Source organism: Rhinatrema bivittatum, chromosome 4 (genome assembly GCF_901001135.1).
Source record: "Rhinatrema bivittatum chromosome 4, aRhiBiv1.1, whole genome shotgun sequence".
NCBI lineage: Eukaryota > Metazoa > Chordata > Amphibia > Gymnophiona > Rhinatrematidae > Rhinatrema > Rhinatrema bivittatum.
In genome coordinates this window covers 187,740,264-187,752,531 of record NC_042618.1, presented here as the reverse complement: position 1 = coordinate 187,752,531, position 12,268 = coordinate 187,740,264, and the positions used below count along the sequence as shown (strand labels likewise).

General features: G+C 44.4%; 1 protein-coding gene across 2 annotated transcripts in view; it reads right to left on the bottom strand.

The window, feature by feature from the left end:
* Positions 1-2,739: 2,739 nt before the first annotated feature.
* The window catches only part of ATRIP (ATR interacting protein), a 129,163-nt gene continuing 119,634 nt past the window's right edge, over positions 2,740-12,268 (bottom strand). For both annotated transcript variants that reach the window (XM_029599396.1, XM_029599395.1), the window contains exon 14: positions 2,740-3,112. In XM_029599396.1, the coding sequence (XP_029455256.1) occupies positions 3,042-3,112 (71 nt within the window). In that variant the 3' untranslated portion in view covers positions 2,740-3,041. The remainder of the gene's footprint in view (positions 3,113-12,268) is intronic.

Below are 12,268 nucleotides of genomic sequence, written 5' to 3'. Positions count from 1 at the left end.
GTAAAAAATAATTTAAAAAAAAAAAAAAAAAGTAAAATCAGCTCGTGGGTTGAAAACCAGACGCTCAGTTTTGCCAGCATCCGGTTTTCGAACCCATGGCTGTCAGCGGGTTTGAGAACAGACGCCGGCAAAATTGAGCGTCGGCTGTCAAACTTGCTGACAGCCACTGCTTGTCAAAAAGGAGGCGCTAGGGACACGCTAGTGTCCCTAGCGCCTCCTTTTACCGCAGGCCCTAATTTGAATACTAAATTGCACGCACAGGAGAGCGGGCAATCGCCCGCGACTTTTACTGTATCAGCCCGTAACTGCTTCCATGTTTCCTAATGAGGATGGTGGGGAGATACCAATTCCAGAGATGGTTTTCAAGGGTGATGAGTCAGACGAACTGAACCAAATTACTGTGAACCTGGAAGATGTAGTAGGCCAGATTGACAAACTAAAGAGTAGCAAATCATCTGGACTGGATGGTATGCATCCTAGGGTACTGAAGGAACTAAAAAATGAAATGTCTGATTTATTAGTTAAAATTTGTAACCTATCATTAAAATCATCCATTGTACCTCAAGACTGGAGGGTGGCCAATGGAGAAATTACTTACCTGATAATTTTGTTTTCCTTAGTGTAGACAGATGGACTCAGGATCAATGGGTATAGTGTACTCCTGATAGCAGTTGGAAACAAATCAGATTTCAATCTGACGTCAGCCCCTAGTACATATACCCCTGCAGGAAGTGCAGCTCTTCAGTATTTTCCATCTCCATGGCAGTTAGGGACTTTCTGCACGCTCTCACAACGTTAGAACCAAATTCAAAAAGAAAACCAAATTTTAAAGAAGAAAACCTACCTGAAGACGAGCCCCACTCTCCTGCGGTGATACCCTCAGGTCCCTCCCCCATTTGAGATTCCCGAAGTGATTTCTGTGGTCCCTCGGAGGTAAGCCTCGGTCCGGTGGCCGAATCGCGGCGAGGACCTAGCCCCCGATCCTCGGGCGTGGCTGAGAGGCAGCGGGTCCACCCTTGAGCACGGCGGTGAAGGTATTTGCCCTCTTCCCCCCGCAGCCGGAGACCGCCCGGGACGAAACTGGGAAGTGCCGAAGACAAGGTAAGGTAGAAATCTTCTGCTTGAATCTGGTCTCCGAGGATCGAGGAAGAGCACAGGTCACTGGCCGGGACCAGTGCCACCGGGTTGATCCGCCCTAGCAGGGCCAGGCCCTGGCTATTTCCAAGGTTCTACCCACATGGAGACCCTCCGAGGGGGTCGCCATATTGCCCGCGTGCTCGCCGTCGCCACCTCGGCCCTATTCGCCGCGCCGTTCGGCCCGAGCGCACAAAGCACTTGTGCGCATAGACTTACACGCACACAAAACCTTGTCACATAAGTTGCATGCACAGAGCTGGGCGCATATATACAGCTGGACGCACAGCTGCGTGCACAACTCATACGCTCATCTTAAGCGCACCGGAGTGCATAAGAATTTACACGCCGACAGCCATGGCACCACCAGAATCAGGGATAAAGGCTCAAGGCCTCTGCCCAACATGCCACATCAGAGCTGCACAAAGCGAGGAGGCAAGACGCCCTGTGGGTTCAGTGAAAAATAATTTTTTTCAATTAGTCTAACTTCATGGAATGCCCCCTAGTCCTTCTATTATCCAAAAGTGTAAATAACCGAGTCACATCTACTCGTTCAAGACCTCTCATGATTTTAAACACCTCTATCATATCCCCCCTCAGCCGTCTCTTCTCCAAGCTGAACAGCCCTAACCTCTTCAGCCTTTCCTCATAGGGGAGCTGTTCCATTCCCTTTATCATTATGGTTGCCCTTCTCTGTACCTTCTCCATCACAATTATATCTTTTTTGAGATGCGGCCACCAGAATTGTACACAGTATTCAAGGTGCAATCTCACCATGGAGTGATACAGAGGCAGTATGACATTTTCTGTTTTATTAACCATTCCCTTCCTAATAATTCCTAACATTTTGTTTGCTTTTTTGACTGCTGCATATCTGAAAAATGTTTTGTTACCTCACTTTACCTCTTTGGCAATCCTTTCTTCTGCCTGACTTTTGCTTTTTTTTTTGTCTCCCTCAGTTTCACTAGATATTCTTCCTTGTGCTCCTCTTTTTTGGGATACATTATATTTCTTGAATGCTTTTATTTTTTCAGCCACCTCCTTTGAGAACCAGATCAGTTTCTTATTTCTCTTACTTTTGTTTTCTTTTCTAACATATAGATTTGTGGCCTTTGTAATTGCTATTTTTAATTTAGTCCACTGTTCCACCTCTCTCATTTTCTCCCACACTTCTAGTTCTACCTCCAGGTACACAAACACCAACCCCCTGTAATAATTCTTATGTTCCACCCTACAGTCTCAGAAGCCACCTCTTCCTTTGGAAAACAATCTAAAAACATATTTGTTCCTTTTTTGGTCCAGCGGTTTCCAACTGCTTCTTCACATTTTCCACTCAATTAACGACTGGCCCCCAATGGGGATTCATTGGCAACTACCCAAGGTTATGCCCCTCCTTATCAACCTCCTATTGTCTAGTCCAGCCATTACAGAGCCAGTCCTAGACTGCCTTTGGAACACCATCATGAACCTGGCCACTAGCTGTTGCCATTGTGGAATGAAGACACCCTTCTGCCAGGGGCTGTGAATGCAACGTCTGCAGATCCAAATCATTTTGGGACCTCAAGAAAAAAAGTATACAGCCATTAAAACACAGTGGATTTTTTTTAATTTTTTTTTTTAGTTTTATTCTTTCAGTACCCAAACATTTTACTAGAAAACAATAGGTGCATAAAATATTTGGATTCTCTTTTTAAAGTTGTCAGTTCAGCATATACATTTTTCTGAAGCTTGTGCAGAAAGAGATAACATACAGTATATTGAAGTCAGGCTCAAGATAAATAAATCACTATTCAAAGATTTTTTTTTTAATTTATAAAACAGCTCATTTTGTTTAAAAAAAACCACCCCATTGCAGGGTTATGTGAGAGCATACTGGTAAAATGCAGAGAGCAGCATTCACTGAATTACTATTCATCACAATCCATGTCTTGCTCATCCGCGTCAGGCTCAGGGGGACACAATTCATCTACAGCAATCTCTGAAAGAGAATTATCAGAAACCTAAATTAATTTCACAAAGAAAATAACCCATTTATTCTACTGCAAACATTATAAGAATGATGTAGGTCTTTGTAGGATACTGGGGCTGAAGCTAATATCTAGTATTCAGCTGCTTCCTCACAGCCAGACCTGAGGCAGGTAAAATTTGGCAACCATGGCCAAGTGACAAACACCCTCGCCCACATCACATGACATTACAAACTGGGAGTTTGTTAGTGTTTTTATTTTTAAATTTAAAAAAATACATTTATTTATAATCTACAGTAGACAAGTGTGACGTTTTGGTCTGTATGGATGTGATCCTTCACCTCTACCCAACTGATTGGTAATCTCTAGCTTGTTAAGCAGCAGAGGTTGAAAAAGGTGTGCGCGCTTTTAAGCCACGGTAATGCCATCCATGACCCATCACGGGTATAAAGGGAGAAACTCTTAGGGGGATATGTTCTTTTTTGTAGGGATTTCATTTGACTGAGGATTTTCAGTTTACCATAAAATATTCTGAATAAAGTCTTTAAAGTGACAAAAACATTGATTTTAAAAGCTGTTGAAGGATTTTATTTATTTCCAGGTTTTTATAAACTGTTCACCCAGTACAAGACTGACCAGAACAGTGTACAAGTAGTAATCAAAATTTTACAAAAGCAATCATACATAAAAAATCATTAGAAGAGGTAAACAATAATAGAACAATAAAACAAACAAACACAACCATGTAACCTAAAACCACAGGAGAACAGGCAGGCAAAGGGCCCCAATACACAGAGGCTTCAATATCAACAATTCAAGCTGGGGAACAACCATGCTTTTACTTTCTTTCTGAACGCCAAATAATTAAATTCCAACTTTATGTTTAATGGCACTGAATTCCAGTTTCGGTCTGATCACTAAACATGATCTTTTCCTTCAAGCTACTTAACACAGTAACATATTATGATGGCAGATAAAAAAAAACCCAAAAAACCAGATGATCCATCCAGTCTGCCCAACAATTTGCTTAAGGTAGTAACTGGCATTCTATGCGGGTTACCCCCATGGGTTCTGTTAAGGGTAAAAACATCTGCTCCATGTAGGTTACCCTCATGCAGAAATGTTATACACTATGCCTTTCGGGATCCACAATGCTTGTCTCATGCCCTTTTGAATTCATTAACTATTCTTGTCTTTAACATCTCTTCTGGGAGTGTGTTCCAGGCATCCACTACCCTCTCCGTGAAGAAATATTTCATGATATTGGTTGAGTCTTCCCCCCTGGAGTTTCATATCATGGCCCCTAGTTCTACTGTTCCCTTTCCAGCAGAAAAGGTTTGACATTTTTGCATCATTAATAACTATCAGGTATCTGAAGGTCTGTATCATATCTCCCTTGTACAGACCCTTCAGATACCTGATGGATATTAATAATGCACAAACATCAAGCCTTTTCCGCTGGAAAGAAAACAGCAGAACTAGGGGTCATGAGTACAGAAAATGTCATAAAGCCTCTCTATCGCTCCATGGTGAGACCACACTTTGAGTACTGTGTACAGTTCTGGTCGCCACATCTCAAAAAAGATATAATTGCGATGAAGAAAGTACAGAGAAGGGCAACCAACATGATAAAGGGGCTGGAACAGCTCCCCTATGAGTAAAGGCTGAAGAGGTTAGGGCTGTTCAGCTTGAAGAAGAGACGGCTGAGGGGGGATATGATAGAGGTCTATCGGTTATTTACTCTTTCGGATAATAGAAGGGCTAGGGGGCACTCCATGAAGTTAGCAAGTAGCACATTTAAAACTAATCTGAGAAATTTCTTTACTCAGTGCACAATTAAACTATAGTTAGTGCAGTTAATGTAGCTAGGTTTAAAAAAGGTTTGGATAAGTTCTTGGATGAGAAGTCCATTAACTGCTACTGATCAAGTTGATTTAAGAGAATAGCCACTGCTATTACTGGCATCAATAGCATGGGATCTGCTTTGTGTTTGGGTATTTGCCAGGTACTTGTAGCCTGGATTGGCCACTATTGGAAACAGGATGCTGGGCTTCCCTTGGTCTGACCCAGTATGGCAATTTCTTATGTTGAATGCTGGCACATGAAACAATACCTTTTGTGCTGAACAAAGACAATTGGGCACACAAGTAATTTGTAATCTATACCACCCATATTTCTCTTTATCGTGCCCTTCTGTAAACCATTGTGATGGTATTTAACTTAACAACAGTATAGAAAATTTTTTAAATAAACAAATAAATAAATATGTCTAACCAACTTTCTAAGATATTCAGCCCCAATATCCTGATTAATTTTAAACATCAACACCATGATCTTAAACTGTATTTGCTCCTTAATGGGAGGTCTTGCACTCTCTCATCTTGGACATGAAAAAACTAATCGTGGCAGGTGATGATTAAATTGTAAGCCTGATAGCCTTTTTCAATGGAAGTATTGGCATCAATGAATATATGCCTTTTTTGCTTCATCTGAATTATAAGATTGATTAAATTAATTAGGTTCTGGATTTCATTAACAGCAAAGCAAATAAGGTTTTGCGATATACCACAAAATCCTGCCAAAAACACAGAGATCTTTTATAGCAAACCTGCCATACTGTAACAGGACAAATACCCAGAACTCACACAGCAATAACTCTTCCTATAAAAAGTAGCACTGCAAATATAGTAACAGGCTCTAGAATACCCATACACTTCCTACTGGGAAAACAGAAACTAAATATTAGCAAAAGCCTTCACCTCTGACGCATACACAGAACACAGACAGATCCTCACCAAATACAACATAAGGGATCAAAATTAGAAATGTGCAGACAAAAACTGAACTGGAAACCCTAAGGAGGACGCCCGAGAACTCTGGTCACCTGCTGTGGACAAATGGAGGGAAAAAACCTCAGCATTCTCCGCCCCCCTTCCCAAGGAAGAACCACAGTATCTCTCATTTCCCACCTCCCCAGGACAGACCTGCATTTTCACCCTTCTTATCCCACCCTCCCCAGGCTGAACCCCACCCCATCATAGATCATATCCTTCCACATTTCTCACCCCTTGCCTCCAATGACCCTCTCTTGTCCCTCCCTTCCCCAGCATCTGTCCCTGCCTGTTCCTACTATTATCTTCATTAACTTTTGAGATTGCTCCCCATTGCAGATGGACCCAGGGAAGTGGGGAGAATGACTAGCAGGTTCAAACTTTGGGGGCAGGCGCTTCCTGTTGCTGATCTTGTGCACTGCGAGATCAGCAGCAAGACATACCCAACCTCAAGGTTTAAATATGCTAAAATCAATGTGCCGGCCAGAGTAGCACTGGCAGATGGAATCCTGTGCCACTGCTACTATTGCAGGGGAGATACTATGAATGAGTTGCAAGGCTGCTCCTGTGCCGCTGGCCTGCCATAGATAATAACTGCATACAGTGGGCTGGTGGCACAGTACCCTTCTGGTAGTGGCACCTATGGCCAAGGCCAAATTGGCCTTAGGCTCACTATGGCTCTGTCTCCCATTAAGGACTCTTAAAGCCAGCAGAATACTCCATTTTTAAAGCACCTTCTACAGTGCCCTCTCTTTACCCTCTAATGAAAAGGTTTCCTCTGCAAGGGAATGCACCACTCACAGCATGCTTCAGGAGCTTAGGAAGGCACAGACTAATGAAGTCTCAACTTTGTTTTAAGGAAGGCAATATATAAGCAATGCCCTTAGCCTTCAACAATTGTGCAGCCTTAGGTGAAACAGCATAATTTACTACTTACCTTATAATTTCCTTTTCTCTAATGAACATAGATTAATCCACAGGTTATGCACCTCTACCAGCAAATGGAGACAGAGAAAAGCTGACGTCGAGGTATACATACCCCTGCTCTGTCCTCTGCCCACCAGTATTCTCTGCAAAAGTCAACTGTGGACAAACTAATAGTACTTGATTATAACCATTAACAGCATTCAAGCACTTAGCAACAGGAAACACTGAGCTCAGCCAAAGAGTGTAACATCACTAATCTAGGGACTAAAAGTGACACTTACCATTTATCTTCAGAACACAGCCACTCAAGAGGTAAACAGAACCACAAACTGGCAGCCAAGGGCGGGAAGGTGGATTAACCTGTCTTCATTAGAGAAAAGGAACTGATCAAGTAAGTAGTATTTTCTCATTTCTCAGCATTCAGACAGGTTAATCTACGACCAGTTAGACGTACCAAGTTACTCCCAAAGAGGGAGAGAGGCTGCCCACAGTCCAAGCAACACCGCACACACAGAGTCTACGTCCTCCTGGGCTTGCACCTGGAAAAAAGTATGTAAGGAGGAGCACATCGCAGCTCAACAAATCTCAACGGGAGACAACAAAGCTCTGCCCATAACAATGCCTGAGTTCCAGTGGATTGAGTCCAAAACTGTTAAGGCAATGGCTACTCAGCATCCACATATGCAGCTGTGATTACCTCCTTAACCCAACAGGCTAACCGTAGCCTGCTATGCTGACTCCCCCTGTTTATGTCCATAGTGGAGAACAAACAGGCGGTCCATAGTGGAGAACAAACAGGCAGTCAGCCTGAAAGGTTTTAATAACCTCCATACTGCATCAAATGCCTCTTGACTTCCAAGGTCCACAACAGAAGATATTCATCCACATCTCTCTCCCTGTCCAGCATTGGCAGGGAAATTGATGGATTCAAATGAAAACCCAAGGCCACTTTCGGCAAAAAAGGACAGAACAGCCGGACCGTCCCTGGAGTCACCCTCGGGAATGGTTCCCAGCAAGAAAGAGCTTGCAGCTCAGACCCAACACGCAGAACAATTCACCCCGAGAAACAATGTCTTCAAGACTTTAACCTCAAGAAGAGGTTACGCAGTGGCCAAAAACTGGAATTTGTCAAAATTCTAGAACCAGATTCAGGCTCCATGAGGGCACTGGCAACCACAAGGGAGAACGAAGAAACCTCACCCCCTACAAAACCAGGCCACATCCAGATAGGCCGACAAGGGTCCGCCATTCACCTGACCCTTGAAAACAGGCAAGAGCTATCACCTGCACCTTCAAGAATTTAAGTGACCCATCCTATGAGAATTCCAAAATGAGTGGGATCTTAACCGAACGAGGACTACGTCTCATTCCTCACACCAAGCCTCAATACTGTCCAAACCTGAATGTAATCTAAAGAGGGAAAAACTTTGTACTCGAAGCAAGGTGGAAATCACAGCAGTGGAGATTCCACACTTCAGCAACCAAGCCCTTTAGAGGACCACACCAAAAAACAAAATCGAGATGGACCTACACAAAGAATAGGTCCCTGTCGACCAGTAATCAAAACAGAGAGTCTACCAGAAGCCTCCACAAATCTACATACCACAACCTCCTGGGCCAAACTGGAACCACCAGAAGCACCAGTCCCAACACGGGCAGGGGAAAAAAGCATACCAAAGCTTGTCTTCCAGCCACTTCTCAAGAAAATCGATGCCCAAGGATATCCCCTTCAACAAGAAGGGGAGGAACATTTGCACTGAGCAATGTCGCTAGCAAGCCTATAAAACGGTAGGCCCCAGCGGCTCACTATGAACTGGAACGCTTCGTCAGACTATTCTCATTCTCCTGGATCCAGACTCTTGTCTGCTGAAAAATCAGTTCTTACATTGTCTTTTTCCACAATGTGAGAGGTGGAGATTTTCTGAAGATGTACTTCCACCCATTCCAAGAGCTGGACTATTTTCTGCGACCCTTGCTGGCTCTTGGTGCCTTCCTGGCAACTGATACAAGCCACTGTCATCGCAGTGTCTGACATTACTCTGAGCGCTTGACCCTGCCAGCAGTCAATGAAATGCAAACATGCCAATTGTACGGCACATGCTTCCAGATGATTGATGCTCGAGAGACTCCTCTTCAGTCCAGTGCACCTGTGCCATCAACTCCTGACAGTGAGCCTCCCAACCCTGGAGGCTCGCATCTGTCATGAGTACCAGTCAGTTTGGTGTTTGTAGGGATATGTCCTAGATGATCCACTTTCAACCACCACTACATTTGGATGCTAATCTTCCCCAGTAACTGAAGCAGTATCCAGAAATCCTGACTGTGGACTCCATCGTGCCAGCAGTGTGTGCTGAAGGGGACGCATATGCACCCTTGCCCATGGAACCACTTCTAGAATGGCTACCATCAACCAAATCCCTGCAGGTAAGATCATACCACCAGATAAATTGCTTCTGTTAATAGCCACATCTGTGCTATCCATTTCTGAATGTGAGCCTCCGGCAGGAAACACCCTGCTTTGCTTTGTGTTAAAATGAACACCAAGACACTCCAGCATCTAAGACGGCTGTAACTTGCTCTTGGGTCAAGTTCCCCACCCAATCTAGAAATTGCAGCAAGTCCACCTTGCATGAGACCTGAAGACTCTCTCCATGCCCTTGGCCCAAATTATCCAAATGACTAGGTACAGGTAGACCAGTATACCATCCTGTCTCAACACTCTCGCTGTCTCTACCACCATCAGGACCCTGGAGAAGGTTCTGGGCACGGTAGCCAAACTGAAAGGTAGCGCTTGAAAACTGATGTAGTCACCCCAAAACATCGAACCACAGAAGCGATGATGCTTCAGCCAAAAGGGAATATGTAGATACACCTCTGACAAATTCCTTTAGGATTAGGATGGGCAAAAGGAAATCTTTTTGGGTACAATGAATTAATTGGAATAATGGCCCATACTTTGTGACTTAAGCACTGGAACCATGGTCCTCAAGCTCAGGAGCTTCGACAATGTAACCTCCATTTCCAGCCTCCTTTATGGAAAGACGCAGGGATATGCCATGAAGTCATCCTGAGGAATGCAGAACTCCAGCGCATGGCCATTCCTTATCACCTCCAGAACCCATTGGTCTGACATGACCTTGACCCACCCCCGATAAGAGAAGACAGGCAAACCCCCATCTCCAGTTCTAGGAGGTAGGTCAGTATATCATCATTGAGGGGGTCAAGATGCTTCGCAACTTAATCCTATGTCCTGTCTGGGCTACCCAGGCCAAAAGGACCGAGACCTACTCAGAGGTCGAATACTCTGAAAAGGCGCTTCTCTGTAGGGTTGAAAATGTTTGAAACCCCTAACAAGGCCCCTTGCACCAAAGAGCACAGCGCCTACTTTTAATCCTCTGGTAAATGAGGAACTTGGGACTCACTCTGCATATTGGCATTTGCTCTAACTCACTCCCAGAACAAGAGTGATCCTTAAGGGCAATTTCATAAGATTAGACTTTGGTCGCCTGCTACAATTTCAATCTCAGCCACAATTGATGCGTGGCTGCTAACACCAAAGTCACCCCTCTGGCAGAGAGAGACCAAGGTACAGCCCGCATCCACCAAAAAGATAGCAACCGTTTCCATCACTGCCCTGGTATTCAAATCAGCCTCATCAACTTTCTGAGATAGAAGCAAACAAGCATGAGCCACCAGGGAGCAACAAGAGTCTAACTGCAATTCATTGCTACTGCCTCAAGGCCTGCATAAGGATAGCCTCAACGCTCCTATCCTGCGCATTCTCCAATGCCACTCCCCCTTTCTGCAGGAAAGGTCGCCCGCTTGGAGACTGCATACACCAGCACATCCACTTTCAGGGGGTACAGCCCTATCAAAGCTTGTCCCCCTTTAATAGCTTCTGGAGCGCCCCATTCAAGGCCAATCAAGGCACTAAAACTGGATTCTTCTTTGGCTCAGACATGGAACCAACACCTAGCACTGCCAGCATCATCAGTGTCTGGGAGATCAGAGCCGGCGATCCATCTATATGACCCCAAACCGGGAGGAAGTTCTCTATCCTCCAGGGAGTAAGGATTGCCCTAGTCATCGAAGCCAGTGGTGTCCCCATCAATGGAACCCGCAGCAGGCTGCGGTGTACTTATCCGTGGCACCAGACTTGCAGGATTCTGCAGCCTGTGCTCCTCAACATCCAGGTTTGGCCAGTTCTGCCAAACATTAGAAGTGACTGCAGATCTTGAAAAATTCCACCCAACAAAAAAGGCGAAAGGATCCATACCAAATCCAGGGGTGAGAGAGAGGTGTCCTCTGAGAAGTCCTCCCCTGCTGAAATTCCAGTTAGGGGAGTCTCAAAACCAGGTGAAACTTCTGACAGATCCCCCCTCCAGTCCCATTCTCATATCCTGCTGGGAAGGGTCGGGCTCAGCCAAATCCGCGGAAAACAACTCTCCCTGAGCCTTCAGGCAGTGCGGATAAGATTAGAGGGGACACCCTGCTGTGATGCCCGAATATGGCAAGCAGTGCAAATCACATGGCACAACCGGCGCCATGAATAAGATGTCCAGTAACAGCATCTGACAATTGTTAGTCTTGTACAAGGCAAGCCTGGACAGGACACCCAAGTATGGGATGCCTGTATTTAAGATAGAACGTCCCATAAGCGCATTCTCGCTTATGAAGAGCAACGTAAACCAGAGCTGCAGCTAGGCAATTTGGCGCCTATGGCCAAGTGAAAATCTGCGCCTTCCCCCTTTACACAACACGACACCACAAGTTGGGAGATTCTGTTAAATGTTTGTACAGCAATGCCTATGGCCAGTGCAAGGGTATTAGATGCCCTAGTAAAACCTTATAGCCTTGCACCCTCCACCCCATCACACTCTCCTCACACACAATTAAAAACTATGCATTTATAATACAGATTTTACATGAAAAAGAACATTCAAAGCACAGTCTTCTGAGGTAAAAATATCACTTACAATATGCATATTACATTTACATACACTGCTGAGAAGCCAACCAGAAAGCCCTGCAAAAAAGCAAGAGATGCTTGGAATCTATATGGTACTAGGCTTACTGTAATGCGTCTTGAGCATGGCATGACTCTCAGAGATCCACAAGAAAAAAATAATTTCTATTTAAAAATAGCACTAACTGCCAGCTCTCAAAGAGCAACAAATGTACATATGAAAGTTAATACTACAAATATTACACCAGGCCTAAAATAGTAAAACACCTCTGATTAGGACAACTGAACAAGCCAAGCTACTATAGTTCCCACATAGAAACTACACACTAATGGAATAACTCACAGTCACACATGCAACACACAAATAGATCCTCAAATACAGAATAAAGAGACCATACAATATAAATAGAAATGTACAGTCAAAAACTGAACTGGAAACTGCA